Source organism: Rhinolophus ferrumequinum, chromosome 2, assembly GCF_004115265.2.
Source record: "Rhinolophus ferrumequinum isolate MPI-CBG mRhiFer1 chromosome 2, mRhiFer1_v1.p, whole genome shotgun sequence".
NCBI lineage: Eukaryota > Metazoa > Chordata > Mammalia > Chiroptera > Rhinolophidae > Rhinolophus > Rhinolophus ferrumequinum.
Genome location: NC_046285.1, coordinates 106,401,708 through 106,418,420, shown reverse-complemented (window position 1 = coordinate 106,418,420; position 16,713 = coordinate 106,401,708). Strand labels below are relative to the sequence as shown.

Below are 16,713 nucleotides of genomic sequence, written 5' to 3'. Positions count from 1 at the left end.
GGCGGTGATTGGTGGATGCGTCCCGTTGCTATGACAGCACTCGTAGACTGCCAGGGGCTCCTCCCTGCTCCTTCCCATCCCTCCGCCCCCTGGGGGAATGAGGCGGGTCTGGACGCGTTTCCATGGCGACGGCGGACGCGGCGGGGCGGGCCGCGAGTACCTACCCACTAGAGACCCGTCGTCGGCGGCTGGCATCGAAGCTGGGGCGAGGCCATGTCGGACCTGGGCTCAGAGGAGTTAGAGGAGGAGGGAGAGAATGATCTTGGGGTAAGAGCTCCGGGTGAGGGAGGGTCTTCCCGGGGTGCGCGGTGGCGGGCGGCTCCCCGGTTGCCGTATTGGGAGAGTCACAGTTCACCCCGGAGGCCCAGCCAGGGACGAGAACCACGACGGCCACCGCGGGCGCTGCGTCCTGGAAGTTGGTGGTGAAAGGTGCAACGTTATGACGTCGGCTTGCCACATCCTTTCTCGCTCTACCCCCTCCCCATCCCACCTCCCATTAAAGGCAAAGATTTCCAAGTCAAAGGCTCCGGAAGCATCCTCCTCCCCGCTGTCACGCTCCATTCTGGCAGTTTTCCTGGATGGCTGGGTCATCCCAGCTGCCATACTATATCATGCCATGTAATCATTTCGGTAATGGAGCTTGGCTCCTTAGGATTGATGGATGAAGGAAAGCTGCTTCCTGGGAGCCTTCAAGAAATACTGAGGAAGTCTCAGGTTCCGTGAAGGCTTCCTGAAGAGATTACCATATAGGTGTGTCATCACATGTGCTTTCTTCACTCTTGTGGGGACTGAGCCAGGTCGCTGGAATTAGTCCCTGGTTTAGGCAGCAGAGAGGAGGCAAGGGGATGCACAGCCAGTGAGGTGAGCTGGGCTGGGGGTGGGCCTTACACACCGCCCACACGAACCTCCCTAAGCCAGAGGCGACCATTTCCTGGCAGATAGGGTGGAACCTCCTCCTCTATGTGTATGCAGGGTTCAGAGTTGAGATAGTTTCAGAATTAACTGAAAAACCTAGCACCTCGGCAGAGATGCCGTTCGTGACTGCTCTGTGAATCCGTCTCCCAGCCTCTTCCTGCTTCGCCGCTCCAGGAGCACCTGTATGCATTGAAGCCACCGGCCACCAGGGAGAGCCAGAAGTGCCTGGGACCTCCATGTTCCAGGCAGCCAGCAGCTAGTGCTAACAAACAGGACAACCTGCAGTGATCTACACTCCAGAATTCCCTGTGCCATGACGTCAAATCTGGGACATCACTGGACGTCACTCACACTTGGCAGCCCCCACTTTCATGTCTGTCTCTCTGCCTGCCTACACTTACGGTTTCTGTTTTAAGGGAGCACCTCTTAAAAAAAGTCAATTGCTCCGGGTCTGCTTCTGGGGAAAACCAACCTACCATACCTGCCCAGTAAGCTTTCTAGTTTGTCTCCTCAAATGGCTCCACTGATGTGTCACTTTTTAGTGCCCAAGGAGATGTTGCCCAGGTGTGGTTACCTATGTCACCTGTAAGCCTGGGCCGAGGATGGGGAGGATTCGATGGAATGCTATTTGGAAGAAGCTTAGCATATGGTTGGCGCTTAAAAATTAGCAGCTGTAATTATCCTGATTTCTTTTGCCAGGAATACGAAGGGGATCGGAACGAGGCAGGTGAAAGGCATGGCCATGGGAAAGCGAGACTGCCCAATGGGGACACATACGAGGGGGACTATGAACACGGTAAAAGACATGGCCAGGTCAGAATGGGTGACTTGAGCGGGTAGTTTTCTCTATTTAATAGTCTATTAGTGAGTATTAAATTCAGGAATGATATGAATCCTATAACCAATGTGTTTCAGGGGATCTACAAATTTAAAAATGGTGCTCGATACATTGGAGAATATGTTAAAAACAAAAAGCACGGTCAAGGCACTTTTATATACCCAGATGGATCAAGATATGAAGGTACAATGTTCTCACAAAGTGGATTTTTGCGTTACATAGGTCTTCTTTCGGGACTGAACGTACCTGTGGAAAGTCAGATAAATGAGAAAGCTTAAAGTTCTCCAGATGAGTCAGTCACTCAACACAACCCTTGCTCCAGCATTTACAGGGTTGATGCAGCTGCCAGAAAGCCTGGAGATCATGGGAAGTGTGACGTCCCTGTGACGAGCACATTTGTCTTCCGTGACCCGCGTTACTGAGCAGCAAATGTAAGGGAGGCTGCTGGGCGAGCACAGGCTTCGGGGGGTGGGTTGCGCCCATGACGTTAGATGCTCTGTAGCGTTTGTCTCCTTGACGTTGGTCTTGCTGTTTCCATTTCTGACGGGCCCCCTTTTTAATGAGCACACTGTTTGTTTAGACCTGGTTACTGATGGCCTCCTGTAACGGAGGCAGACTGCCTAGTTAAACGGGTGTCCTGATCTCTGCCACAGTTCTTTCCATGCCAATGGCATGTCTCAGGAAGGTTCTTGTTCCCTTATTTCCAAGAAGCCCACTGCTGCCCCAGGCACCTGATCACCTGGTGTACCTATAGTGTTAGTCTAATCCCAACAAGGGAAGAAGGAAGTTCTGAACCTGGGAAGAGAGACAAGTGGGCCATGGATGTGAGCCTTCGGACACTGCGTGCAAAATTCTACGTCTGGGCTTCTTTTCTGGGAAGACAGTTATCTAGTTTTCATCAGATTTCCAACATGGGACACCCAGCGGTTCCCCGCGGGTCCCCAGCGTGCCCAGGTTCAACGGAAGCACAGGGTGCGGCATAGTCTCCCAGTCTGACTGAGAAGCCCAGGAGCAAGTGGAGACTGCAGCCCTGCAACAGTCGGGGGGGGCCGGGGGGGACTGGGGGACGGTCCTGGGTTTGTGGGCGACCTGAGCAGAGGCAGGGAAGCAAGGGCGCTTAGGGGGTGGGGATGAGGTTGGAGGGCTGAGTGGGGAGATGGATGGCCAATGAGGGCTATGGGGGGGGCACGGGGAAGCGTCATGCTCCATGCTGGCCCTGTGGCCTCCAAATGGAACGTGTTTAACAATGAAATTGTGCAGAAGCGAGATGGTGGGACTTGGAGTTGGCTTTTCTGGAAGCTCTCAGATGGCAGGAGCTGGAGGAAGAAATGAACACCTGGCTATTGGGGTGCTCGTGGAGAAGAGAGCATGATGAGGAACCAGACAAATTGGGTTTTCTTTCTCAGTCCCGCTGTGTGGCCTTGGGCAGTGTGCCTGTTCTCTCTGGTGTTTGGGTGCTGCATCTGTAAAGCCGTGTTTCGGTCATTACACACCCCACATGAGGTGGCAATGTAAAGACGCCAGCTGGTGGGTCCCCACAAACGCTAGCTCCCTTCTCTTCCACGTTTCTCTGAGCCAGCGGTGGGGGAGGGGCAGCACAGCAAACCAGAGACTAACCCACGTTTTAGATGAGGGGAGAGCATCTTGTTCCCCTTCATCTTGTTAGGGCTTTTAATTTTTAACTTAAAATGTTCTTTAATCCCCAGAGCGCCAGCCCGAGAGCCAGGGGGAGGAACACAGGATGGAGTCACATGTGCTTTATAAGTGCCAGGTGCTCTCCCAGAGGAAAACCCAGACCCAGCCGCCAACCAACTAACCAACCCGCCAACTGTAGGGTGAAAATAAATGTAGTTGAAAAAAACTTCAGTTGACAAAATCGAGAATGATGAGAAAGTACAGGATTAGGGGTAGAAAGACTTGGAGAACAAAAAGTTAGGTGCAAATTTAAAGCAACAGTAATAAAGTTTCTAAATGGCACTCACTTCAAAAGAGAGAATCTGACTCATGGCCGTTGACGGCCAGCTCCAGGAGGTGACCGTTCTGTCTGCTGTCTACCTTCCTCAGTTCTGCACGGCTTCCTGGATAATACCCTGACGATAATTATTATAGTAATTGTTATAATCAGATTGTAATCTGCTGGGCAGAGTCTAACAAGTTGTTAAGTAAACTGGGACTTCTACCAGAGTTTGCTCGCCAGTCCTCACCGGCTTGAAATTTAATGCCTTTTTGGAATTTAATTTTTTTCTTTCACTTTTGAAGAATTTCTACAGACTCCTTAATATATTGCTCTTGCCTCACTACGCTGGAGATCAGCTCCCGCGGTCAAGAGAAGAGGCTGTGATCGTTTTATCGTCGTCTTTTGTTGGGAAGACACCAAATGATGTGTTTCAGTGAAGTCTGCACCAGGGCTGTGCGGGCGTCACCCGCGATGACTCATAGCCAGTCCTGCAGTGTCTGTCCCCTAACTCCATGCAGAACTGGACACTGGCCATGGTGGGGATATTAATATCACAGAAATTGGCAAGTGCTACAAACCAGGGCTGCTTCTTAGTTTTTTTTTTTTAAAGGAGGGTGCAGCTCAAAGTGGCCCATGTGGGGATCAAACTAGCAACCTTAGTGTTAGTAGCAACATACTCTAATCAACTGAGCTACTGGCTGCCCCGACGTACTTGTTTTTTTAACTGGTAATTTACCAGGACATCACTGCCCCCTAAAATCCAGACAAGTCCTCCAGGACTCCCACACGCACTGCATACCCTCACGGCTAGGCGAGGCTCAGCGGTGACTGCCCTCTCAGTGTGGGAATTCATGCTCCTCTTGTCCCTGTCACACATCACACCACAGAACCCAGGCCTCTTCCTTAATGGCCACCAAGTGCTGCCTCCTCCTCTCCATGAGTTTGTGATAAATAGGCCTTTTTTTCTGGGCTGTTGCCCACTGTCGGAGACCAGCTTCTTCTGCTGCCTCACTCTGAGCTCTGTGGATGCCTGTGTGTCTGCCGTCCCCAGACTGAGTGGGGGCTCCTGGTGGCTCCGCTGGCTGTACAGCTGCTTGTCTGTCTCCCAAAGTGCTCAGGCCCTCATAGGACCCACCGATGGAGGAAATATGTAGACATTCCCCTTTGTGGACAAACTTTGGGACGTAACCACGTAAACACATATTTCTTGGAGAATTAACATATTCTTAGCATGCTGTGTATTCTTTATCTTCATGCAGAAGCAGATCCAGTGTTTGGATAAGTCAGAAGTTTACGCAAGTTTGGGGGCTCTCTTTAAGAAAAATAATACAAAGTTGACATAGAAGTGGATTTTTATTTGTAATGAGAAATCAAACCAAATAAAAATTTGAAAATACCACAAACATCACAAAATCCGGGGAAATAACATGAATTTTTAAAAATTCATGTCTGACACAGGCCTTTCCCCTACTTTTGTTGGCTAGTAATGGAACGTCTCTCTAGTTGACAACAATTTTGTCGGATTTTCTATAGAGAAAGTAGAGAACTTCATCCTCCTTCATCAACAAATTGATCGAAATTCCTATTTTTATTTTTCATTGTCTAGAAAAGTGTCATTCAGCGTAACAACTTCTTATTGGCAACACAGTGTTCCAATTTTAGGGTAGTTGTCAACTTTGGGAACGCTATGAAGTTTCTTTCATATGTGAGCTGTGAGATTTGAGGACATACTGGGTTTTCAGTGCATGGCTAGTTTATACCTCTTCACTGACAACATGCATGAACTAGTTCGCTGTTGTGTTATGCATTTTATGACAGCTTTGCCAATTTCAGTATTTCTTATCAAGTCAGCAAGAAGTGAGCAGGACCCCGCGTGGAGGTGAGTGGGTGAGGACACTCAGGCCGGGGAGGGGTCCACGCAGAGGCCTGGCTGGCCAAGTCACGACGTCCGTTGGCAGGCAGCTGTGTGCGGTGGGGCTGTGCTGGGTGGCTGGGCTGGAAAGGTGCATTGGGGCCAGATGGAGAGGTGGGGAATGGACTGGAAGGCTGGCAAGTGACTGAGGACAACCCATCAAGCCTGGAAGTGGTGGCTGGATCACTAAACACACGCAAGCAAAAGTGTGGTGTTGGGACCGCGGGCATAGGGCAGACAAGCGCTGGTCTGAATCCTCGCTGGGCTGCTGACCCGCTGTGACACCTGCTGTCGGCACACATGGCAGAGTGTGGCCCCCATACACACACCACTCCCTGCTGACTGGCCAGAGGGAAGTCAGAGGAGAGAGACAGCAGTGAAGTGCACGCTCCTTCTTCTCACCTGGGCTTGCTGTTGTGTCGTCCCTTCCAGGGGAGTGGGCGAATGACCTAAGGCACGGCCACGGCGTGTACTACTACGTCAACAATGACACCTACACCGGAGAGTGGCTTGCTCACCAAAGGTTCGGTTCTCTCTTTAGTCCTATAGACTGATTCATGCAATAATATGACAGTGTCTCATGGAGAAACAAAATCCTGACAAAAGTGCACAAACCCGCCCTGCCAGGCAGTTCAAATCCTCATGGCTTTGCCATGTGCCTGCTGGATGACGCACCCCAGCCCCCCAGCGGGAGAGCACGGGGTCCTTTACCCCTGAGCCCCGGGGGTGAGGACACAGAAGACCCTTCTGGGGGCCTGAGCCTCAGCTCCTAGGAGTGCTGCCTCTTCCCGGGGAGAACCAGCTGATCTGCAGGAAGGTTCTGCCCACCGCAGGCGATGCCCGCCCCTGCCCGGGCACATCGACCGAGAGGAGGCGTGCTTTGATGGGGCGGATATAGAAGCCAGTGGCTTGTGGGCCCGCATCGACCTAGGCCACCCTCAGTGGACATGCCTGTCTTATACATGCGGAGGTTTCCCCCGCTGCGTGGAAATGCACTTGGCTCCCTGTCTTAAGCAGGCACGGCCAAGGCACTTATGTCTACGCGGAGACCGGCAGCAAGTACGTGGGGACCTGGGTGAACGGACAGCAGGAGGGCGCAGCCCAGCTCATCCACCTGAACCATAGGTACCAGGGCAAGTTCGTGAACAAACACGTAAGTCAGCGGGAAGCGGTGTTCGCCAGTGAGACGCATGGTAGCCTCCTCCCCGGGCTAAGTGATCCAGGGAACAGAAAATACTAAACACTCAGGGAAAGCCTCCGATCCCCTCCGAATACGGGAAATGGGGCGGCATGGCTCTCTCAGCATCCTGACACCCACAGAGGGCAGGGCGGCCTGTTTCTCTGCGCCTCAGTAAAGTCCCTCTCCCCTAGCCGTGGCCTGTCACACCCTTTTAACACGGGGGCGCCTTGACCTCCGTTGTGTGTGCTCCTTCTCACGGGTGAATCAGACATGGTCCTTGTTTGTCTGCAAAGGCATGTGGGGGTCTGACTTTCCTTCCCCTGGGGGGCGCGAGGCGGGCACCGGGGAGGACGACCACACCGGGGCCAGGTGTGGGGGCGGGGCGAGGCATCCGGTCTGAGGCCCCCAGTTTGCGGTACCCACGGTCGGTCATCTCTGTTGGGAGGACTCGGTGGCTTCTTTGTCCTTCTTGTCCGAGCCCTGGGAGGATTCAGAGAGACCCTGACTAACCCAGAACCTACCACCCCAGCGTTTGTTGCAGCCCTGGTCAGGGAACTAGCAGACACTTTCCCTGAAGAAAGAGTTTGCTGAGGGAATTAAAGGTGTTAGAAGGTGGCCCAGGGAACACTTAACTGCTTTAATGAAGTAGGCTCGGCCCCTCCAAGAACTCAGTTTTCATTTCTGTATATAATTCATGCCGTAATTACAGATTCTCCTTTCCGTCCTGGTAAAACAGCACGCTCTCCTCAAATGCACACGTTGTATGTATAATTCCCAGTTAAATTCCCGTGGGATAGTTTTCAGCATGATGAGGTGGGTGGCGGGAAAGTGAATTTGACAAAAGTTAACCTGGAGGAATCAATGAAAGTGAGAGCCCAGACTGAGCTGAGGAATGAGAGCCCAGGTGGAGGCTTCGTTCTGCTGGTTGTAAAAACTTTCAAGTTATACAAATAATACACAAGTACATTCCAGCTGTAGACTCTCGAATCCCCCCACCCTGAGCTCCAATCTCCCTGCTCCCTGCAGTGTGTCCTCCCCCACGTCTTCCTGTGCATTATGTAGGCACATGCTTACACATACAGCTTATATAGGATTATAGTGTGGGGGGTTTAATTACAGAAATAAGGTCACACTACACCAGGACACAAAAACATGCACACAGAGACATCTTCCATCCTTCTGTACACTTGGGAGCATTTGTGTAGGTTGGATACCGGAATTGCTGAATCTACACATATTGCTATTTCAAATCATGGTTGATACCGCCGATTGTCCTAAAAAGCTATGCCAGTTTATATACCCTGGCTAGTAGAATATCAGAGTCTCTTTTCACATGTTCTCACCAACACTAGATATTATTGGTCTTTGACACTTTTTGCAAATCTGATGGGTAAAAAAATGTCATGTCATTGTTTTAATAGTCACTTCCCTGGTTCCTAGTGAGGTCTGGTATCTTTACACACTTTTACTGCTGGTTTGATTTTCTTCCTCAGGGAATGACCTGTTTACGTCCTTGCCGACAAGTTATTCAAACATACTAGAAAGCTGCAATAATTAAAACCATGTGCTACCGGAATAGAGATATACAGATCCATGAAACAGAAAGTCTAGAGACAGGTAGAAGTGTATGTAATAATTGAGCAATAAGGATGTCATTTCAAATTATTGGGGAAATGATGGGAAGAAGTCAAGCAATCAGGCAGGGACAAGTTGGTACCTATTTGGGAGAAAAATAAAACCAGAATGTGCCTTCCAGCAGATAGATAAAGATACTTTCTAGAAGAACTAAAGATTTAAATGCAAATAAGAAAAAAATCACAGATAGAAAAATAGGTGAATATTTATTAACTTCGAGGAAAGAAACTTTCTAAACAGAAATATGATACAAAGGAAAAACCAGGAGATTTTTGCTTGATAAAAATAATCCCTCACAGATTAGAAAATACTATAAACAAAATTTAAGAAATACATGACAAATGGAGTTAGGACATATGCCACATTTAATATGTGAAGTACTTATATCAATCAATGTGATTTAAATGGTCAAAATGTTGAAAGAAATTCAACCTGACTAATAACTTAAAAGATGTGACTTCAAATGATGAGGTCTCATTTTATATATATATAAAAAATGTCAAGATGGAGCAAAATGTTAATGCTCAGAAAAAACAGGGTTTGAGGACAAGAGGACTCTTAAAACGCTATCGTGGGAATAAAAATTACTAGAGCTTCTTCTGGTGTCTCTCTCTCTCTCCCTCCCTCTCTCTCTCTCTCTCTCTCTCTCTCTCTCTCTCTCTCTCTCTCTCTCTCTCTCTCTGTATGTGTGTGTGTGTGTATATATATATATATATATATATATATACATATACATATTTATTTATTTATTTATTTATACAGAGGGTGCCCCACAAATGTATACACATTTTAAGAAAGGAAAAAACTGTATTAAAATTACACTGATGGGAACCACTTGGAGCACCTCTTGTAATTGCAGAAGTCAAACATGACTTGTGTTCATCTTTTGTTATCAGTATATATTGAATATTACAATTTTAATAGTTTTTCCTTTCTTAAAATGTGTATACGTATTTTTGGCACCCTGTGTGTGTGTGTGTGTGTGTGTGTGTGTGTGTGTGTGTATAAACTTTTGTCCAGAAATTCTACTTCTGGTAATTTACCCTGAGGAAAATATCAAGAGTGTACATACAGTTTTAACCCAGCACATGTTTGCTGTAGAAGTCTTAGTCAAAGAAAAGTGTCAGCATGCCAAATATCAACAATAGTAAATGAGTAAAATAGATTATAATTCTCAAATGAAAGAAAATGCCAAGCTGACAATAGTATTGTGGAAGAATGTTTGTAAATATGGGAAGTCATTCATGCCGTGTTTCTAAGTAAAAATAGAGTAGGAGTCAGCATGTGTGATTACGATCAGATTTCTGTTAAAAAACTTCTGTCCTAGAAACGAGGTTACAGAGACCACATCAAAATATTACTAATAGCTCTATCTCTAGTTAGTTTTCTGGAGGGTGTTGACTTAGTGGCATTTTTGTAACAAATACATTACTTTCGTAAAGAGGTAAAATGTAGTTAAAGTGAAAAAAAACAAAACTTCCCGAAAAATTCCAAAATGGGCCCTACACTTTGCAATTCCATTAGCCATTAGTTCATAAAAGCATTCTTTGGTCCATATTGGACGTCCCCCAGTGACATGATGTGGGCAGGTTTTGTGGGGATGACGTTTCTAAACCATTTTGTACCTTCTGTTGGGTGTTGTCACTCAGGGGTGACGTGCCTCTTGGTCTTCCTTCTGTTGTAGCCTTTCGGCCCCGGAAAGTACGTGTTTGATATTGGATGTGAGCAGCATGGGGAGTATCGTCTTACTGATGCGGTAAGTGGCAGAAGATAGATGGTTTCCTACACTTGTAGGCGAAAGAGCCGCTCAGTGACGTGGATGCCAGGGATTGATAAGGTGAGAAGTCACGCCAGCACTTGGGGACTTCTGCGTTTTCATTTTCCTTCTTCACTTGCATGTGCTGGTCTGGAACTCAATTGCCAGAATTAAGTGATGTTATTTTATAGTTATTGTTGAAGTTTCGACCTAGTTTTTGTCCAGAGGAACCAGCTAATCCTGAGCCGGATGGCTCTGAATAGTTATGTCCCAGAAGTGGCACCTGAAATCTGTCACCATGCTGTCACCAAATTCATTGAATAGCGCGGTGTTTCGGGTGTCTGACTGCACCTCTTATAACGGTCTCTTTTTGTTCCTTTACAAACATTAATGTTAATGCTAAATTGATATTCCTGGTTAATATTAAAATTAGCCAGTTGTCATTAGGCATTCAAATGTGTGTGTGTGTGTGTGTGTGTGTGTGTGTGTGTGTGGTGTTGGGGAGGGATGTCTGCGTCTGTATTCCTGTCATGATTGTCTGACCAAGGCCTGTAGATAATTGGCAATTTAGTAAAATACCTTGGCCCCCGTCCCCAGCACCACCCACACCCCCAGGACACCTCTCCGCAGGATGCACCACAGGGCTCCCCCATTGCCCCGGCAGGCCCTGGGCCCCCCTCTTTTCCTGTGGTTTTCCACTTCCTTCCTGTCACTCGGCCACAGAACAGCCCATGGTTCCCCATGGTCTTCGAGTAGATGTCCACCCTCTGTGACCAGACTCTCCCATGGGCTCACGTGACCTGCCCCTCGACCTTTCCCCCTGCTTTGCTCCCCTGACGTGAATCGTGGTCACGTCACCCTCCCAGTCAATCATGAAATAGGAAATGGCCAAAATGCTTGATTTTGTGGCTAAAAATGAGGCCCCTCCCACTCCTGGGCATCACTTCTTCCTGATCCCGGGTTGTCTCGTCTGAATGTGAGGGGGGTCCCCAGAGGTCATGTGGGACATGTCATCCTCCCACGCGGTTCTACACTCAGTGTGTGTGTGTGTGTGTGTGTGTGTGTGTGTATGTGTGTAACCACCTGCACATGTAGTCAAGAACTTAACACACGGCGGCCAGCTTTGTTGTTAATTGTGACAGTGACGTAGTTGGTGCCTTTGCTGGATTCTCCCTGGGACTCTGAAGGAACCTGTCTGCTAAGTTAATCGCACCGCCACTAGTAGCAAATCTAGCCTTCGTGGTCTTATTGGTGATGGAGCAGTTATTACTATTTTCACTTGTGCAGTGATGAGAAGTAAAACACATGAAGTATTTTGAAGTTTCAGGCTCTCCTGGAGAAAGTCACTGGAAGTCAGGGTTTCAGGGCGATGAGAAGCCAGCAGGCATCAATACCGCCTGAGGGGCTGGTACTGATTGAAGGCCCGAGCACTGTCCCTCTTCAGGAATAAACCCAGGAACTGACACACATGGCCTGAGAGCTTTTGTCCACGGTCACCATTGCGTGATGCTCAGACTGCGGTGGAACAGAAAAGCCCGAATGTTCTCTTTGGCCCAATAAGGGGAACACATGCCCTGTAGAGAAGGGGTGGTGAACTGTAGCCCCCTGGCCAAACCTGGCCACAGCCTGTTCTGTTTCTGTTCAATTGTGGTAAAATACATATAACATAAAATTTGCCACTTTAATCATTGTTAAGTGTCCAATCCAGTGGCATTAAGTACATGCACAATATTCTGCACCTATCACCACCATCTGTCCCTTTTCATCTTCCCAAACTGAAACTCTGTCCCCATTAAACAGTCACCCTCTGACCTACTTTCTATCTCTGAATTTGCCTGTCCTGGATATTTTATATAAGAGGAATCATACAGTATTTGTCCTTTTGCATCTGGATTGCTTCACTTAGTATAATGTTTTCAAGGTTTCTCCATGTTGTGGCAGGTGTCAGAATTTCCTTCTTTTTATGGCTGAGTAATTTTCCACTGATGGACTTGGGTTGTTTCCACCTTTGGCTACTGTGAATATTGCTGCAGTGGATACTGGTGACAAGAATCTGGCCAAGTCCCTGTTTTCAGTTTTTCTGGGTGTACACCTAGAATTGAAATTGCTGGGTCACACGGTACTCTATGTTTGGTTTTTTGAGGAACCGACAGATGTTTTCACAGCAGCTGTACCATTTTACCTGGTTCTCCCTCCTGTTGCTGCAGAAAGGTTTTACTGGAGCCCAGCCACGCTGATTCATTTCCTATCACCTGTGGCTGTTTCCAACTACAACAGCAAGGTCACTGGTTCCTGCAGACACCGGATGGCCTGCAAAGCCCAAAATAGTTGATAGAAAAGTGTACTGATGTTAGCTAGCTCGAGAATAATGCTTTTCAAAGTACGGGGTGCAACCTGTTCACAAGTCACAAAGTTCATCTAATGGATTGTGAGCGAAATTTCAAAAAGTGAAACGGGATAAAATAGAAATTTCTAGTGCATTTTGGTAACAGGGCCAACCACGTGACTTTCGCTTCAGGTCCGTCCTTGGTGACGGGGTCGTGATGAGCTGGGGTTTCCTCCTGTGGGCTGCAGCAGCACTGGGGAGCAGCTGCTCTGGAATCCCATTCTTCGCCCGGTAATCCTAGGCACTGCAGCTTTAGTATTCATGCCCTCTGATATCGTTACAGGGTCATCTTAGCAGGGCTTAGGCCTTTTCTTATGGTGATATCAGCTTTCTTATGTGTAAAGAATCTTAGAGCAGGGAAAATGTGGCTGAGCCAGGGAGACGGGCATTTCATCTGGGTCATTTCTTAGCCGGTCCAGGCAGCTGGGAAGTGCATGTCGGATGCTGTCCTGGACTCAGTAGGGACAGTGCAGGGACAGCGTTCCACCGCACTTTTCATTTCTCCTCCTCGGTCCTTTGAGGTCCGCTTTCAGCCATTAGATCATCCCCTGGAGAGTTGGCAATTGATCTGATCACAGAGTCGTGTTACAAAAATGCTCAAATGAAATTGAAGACTGGCCCTTTCGCCCCTGACTTTAAGTATCCCACACTGAGTTTACACACGTGTTGGTAAATTCACATTTCTAAACTTGAAATAGGAAAGAGGAGAAGAGGAAGAGGAGGAGGAGACATTAGTAACCGTCATTCCAAAATGGAGAGCTACCAAAATCACCGAATTGGCCTTGTGGACACCGACCCTCCCTGAGGAGCTGCCGCCCACGGATGGACCAGGCCCTGAAGAGGCCCCGGCCATGGAGGGTACTCCCGTGGAGGGTATGGCGCCTGTGGGGACCCGGCCCTGCACAGCCTGTGCGGACTGGCTGTGGGCCCGTCTCCCTGGGAAGCCAACACTGGGTGTGCAGGGTGCTAGTAGGGAGAAGAACCTTTGGGGTGCGAGCCTCCCAGCGTGGAAGGGGTGTTATCAGCATGACTTAGGCCCTTAGCAAACTTGGCTGATTCCATGGGAAGCTCCGGAGCTAACATGTCCCTTGTATCCCCTCACCTTGGTCAGTGATTGACTGTGGGCGTGACCTGGGGCAAGGCAGCTGACAGCAGCTGGGTGACAGACAAGCCCTTCCCTGAAGAAGGGTCTGGACAGCACTCGTCCACGTGTGTCGCAGTGGTCGACCTGACTAGTCAGACTGTCTGGGATGTCGAAGAAGGTTATATTGCATACTAGTCCTTCTACTGCACGTGGCTGAAAGCCAGCTCCAGTGGGCCTCCGTGAAGGAATGCTACTGCCAATTCATTGGCTCACACAACTGGGAGGGCAGGGTGGAGACAGCCTCCGGCCGCGGTCTCTGGGCTCTGCTCTCCTGGGTACTGGCTCTGCTCTCTTCCCTTTGGACACAAGTCCGCACTGACTTTCTTGATTGTCACCCAATCAGTGCAAGAGCCCTGGGCAACAGAGTGCTTCTCCTTCTCAGTGTGGCTGCCAGAGCCCTTGGGAAGTAGTCACCATCCCTGAACCAGACGCTGAGACTGGGCACAGGACATTCTGTTGGCCAGGCCTGGGATGGAGCTGGGTGACTTCAACTGTGGGGGAGGGTTCCCGAGGGGGGTCCCCCGAGGGAGACGTGGGGCGCTGCTTTCAGGAGGAGGGAGAGTGGGTCCCGCCCAGGTGAGGACGCGACCTCCCACTGCCACACAGGCCGGCGGGCCACCCAACAACATTTTCCTTGGTTCCGTCTCAGGTGGGGGAGAGTCTGTGGAGGAGGTCCAGCCTATGACGGATGTGTCAGAGGGGGAGATGGATTTCCTGAGGCCTGGAGAGGAAGACGGAGATGTGTTCGGGCAGGAGAGCCGTGAGAACGTTCCAGAGGAATTGCAGTATGACACCATAGACCAGGGTGAGCCTGAGCTCTGGGGGAGCAGGAGGGAAGAGGATACACACGCACGTCGCCCAGCCTCGGGCCAGGCCTGAGGGGCTGGGAGGAAGTCTCAGAGGACCATCTATGAACTCATGGCGCAGGAATGTTGTCCCTGCAAACCTCCCATGATGAGAAGGACAGTGGGTGCCCTGTGTGCTCGCTCACCCTCTGCCCTTTGCTAGTCTCCATTTCTACCAGGAGAGCAGGTCTCAGGCTGCACAATCACATCAGGAATGGACAGCATGGTTTTATTTTATTACATGGTTTACCGGGGCCGATCACAGGCACGTGTTAGGAGCTGGCAGTGTTCGGAACCAGCCCTTTGTAAGTGGGTTTAAATGTACCATTCATTGAGAAGCTTCTGCCTCTGCTGGTCCTGGGACAGAGGTGTGACTTCAAGTCTGCTTGGGGCTTCGGGTCCTGGAATCTTTAAAAATCTCTCCCTGAGGCTGAGGGCGTGGCCAGAAAGCTCAGAGCTGGTTCCCTTCTTTCAAAACAATTTCCTGTGTCTGATGTGAAGCGGACACCTTGGTGGAAAGGTGACCGGTGGTCCGGGAACAGCTTGGCGTATGAGGTCCCTGGGCATGGAGCCCTGTACAGCTTAGATCGTCTCTGCTGTAAATTAAGAGCAAATAAATATCTTTCCCTTTCTTTTGAAAATAGTACCTGAAATGAATCACATCAAACCATTTTCTATCTAAATGCTCTAAGCACACACAGAGTTGGGCTTTCGTCAGCAGTGTGGTCCTAAGTACAGTAGTAACGCACCAAAGAATCGTGCGTCCAGCGCTGTGTGACCTCGGACTGAGGGTCTGCACCCCGAAACCTGGCCTCACTGGTTGGTGGCTGGTGACCTCTCATCCTGCCCTCCCTTCGTCCGTCATTTTCATAATGCAGACGAGGATGACCCCTCAGAGGCACAGTGCCGTGGATTCTGTGAGGACGGGGTGGGCTCTTGTCCCAGCAACACCTAAATTGCACAGAGGTGCTCCGTGCGAGGAAGTTCTGGGCATGTCCTGTCCCCTGTGGGACCGACAGAAAGCTCATGGGACATCAGTGAGTTGACTGCCATGTGGTCACATGTGCCCGCTGTGTGACCACTGGGCACAGGAGAGGTGCAGGGCTCACCTGGGCAGCATTAGGAAGTATTTCTGACAGGGGCACCTCCAAGTGAGTTGAGAAGGCTGAGAGGTGGCTGAATGGGTGAAACCAGGAGGGCAGTACCACCCAGACAAGGAGGAGAATCTGAAGGTAGAAAGGGCAGGGAGCCGGGCAGGGTCCCTTTCTGATGGCCTTCCCTTGCTTCGTCTATTGCTGGTACCAAAAGAAAAACTATAAAAGTCTGTATAAGATAAAAATTAACATTCCATGTTTGCCTGATAAATGTTAATATTTACATGATTTATTGCAAAAGATTTGTTAGCAAATAAAGCATTTTAAAATAGAAAAACATTAATATCAAATATACTCACGTATCCCTTCTCTTCCCAGAACATATTAATTTTGAAGAAGATGAAGCTAGACAATTCGATTCTCTAGAGTGAGTCGGGGCCCAGAGAACGGGACCGTGTCATCCAGACGCCTTCTCCTCCTACAGTTTCACTGATCAGCCACTAACCTTTCTTATTTCGCAGTTTGTTAAAATGGTTTACAGTTGCAAATAAATGTTTTGCTATCTTTTGTTTATGAGATGGCATCTGCTGCAAGTTCTTTAAATGAAAAGTTACCAGGTTATTATAGGCTCTGGTTTTGCAGTGCTGTTTTGCCGGATAAAGAAAACTGTCAAACAACCGTAACGCTACAGAAGATGATGCTGGAAGCAGACTTCTGACTGAGCTTGTGGAGTAATTAGATACTGTACATCGTCTCAAATCTCCCTCAAGAGAGCTAGGAAAACACCTCCACAATAGGAATTCCTGGGTGCAATCCTCCTTAAACACAACTTCATAAATACACTCCAGGCTCTGGTAAGAAACCAGCAGCTGCCCTTGGAGGGCGGGCCCTTTCCATGGCTTCAACATGTCTGCGAGGACTTTGGGGCTCCCTGACGGGGGTCCGTGCCGATGGCCGAGGGGCAGGGCTGCCCACAGGCACGGCTTTGGCCTGTGTGTTCACTCTTCAGGCCTCCCAGTGGGCTGGAGGCAACACCTTCACCTAACACCTA

The 16,713-nt window shown here is 49.1% G+C and overlaps 1 protein-coding gene across 1 annotated transcript; it reads left to right on the top strand.

Annotated features, from left to right (window-relative positions):
* Positions 1-114: 114 nt before the first annotated feature.
* On the top strand, positions 115-16,235 carry RSPH1 (radial spoke head component 1). The gene is made up of 9 exons (XM_033121892.1): positions 115-267; positions 1,615-1,728; positions 1,831-1,936; positions 6,055-6,145; positions 6,640-6,775; positions 10,122-10,193; positions 13,278-13,437; positions 14,373-14,528; positions 16,041-16,235. The coding sequence occupies exons 1-9, from the start codon at positions 214-216 to the stop codon at positions 16,091-16,093; spliced, it is 942 nt and encodes a 313-aa protein (XP_032977783.1). The 5' UTR covers positions 115-213; the 3' UTR covers positions 16,094-16,235.
* Positions 16,236-16,713: the final 478 nt, after the last annotated feature.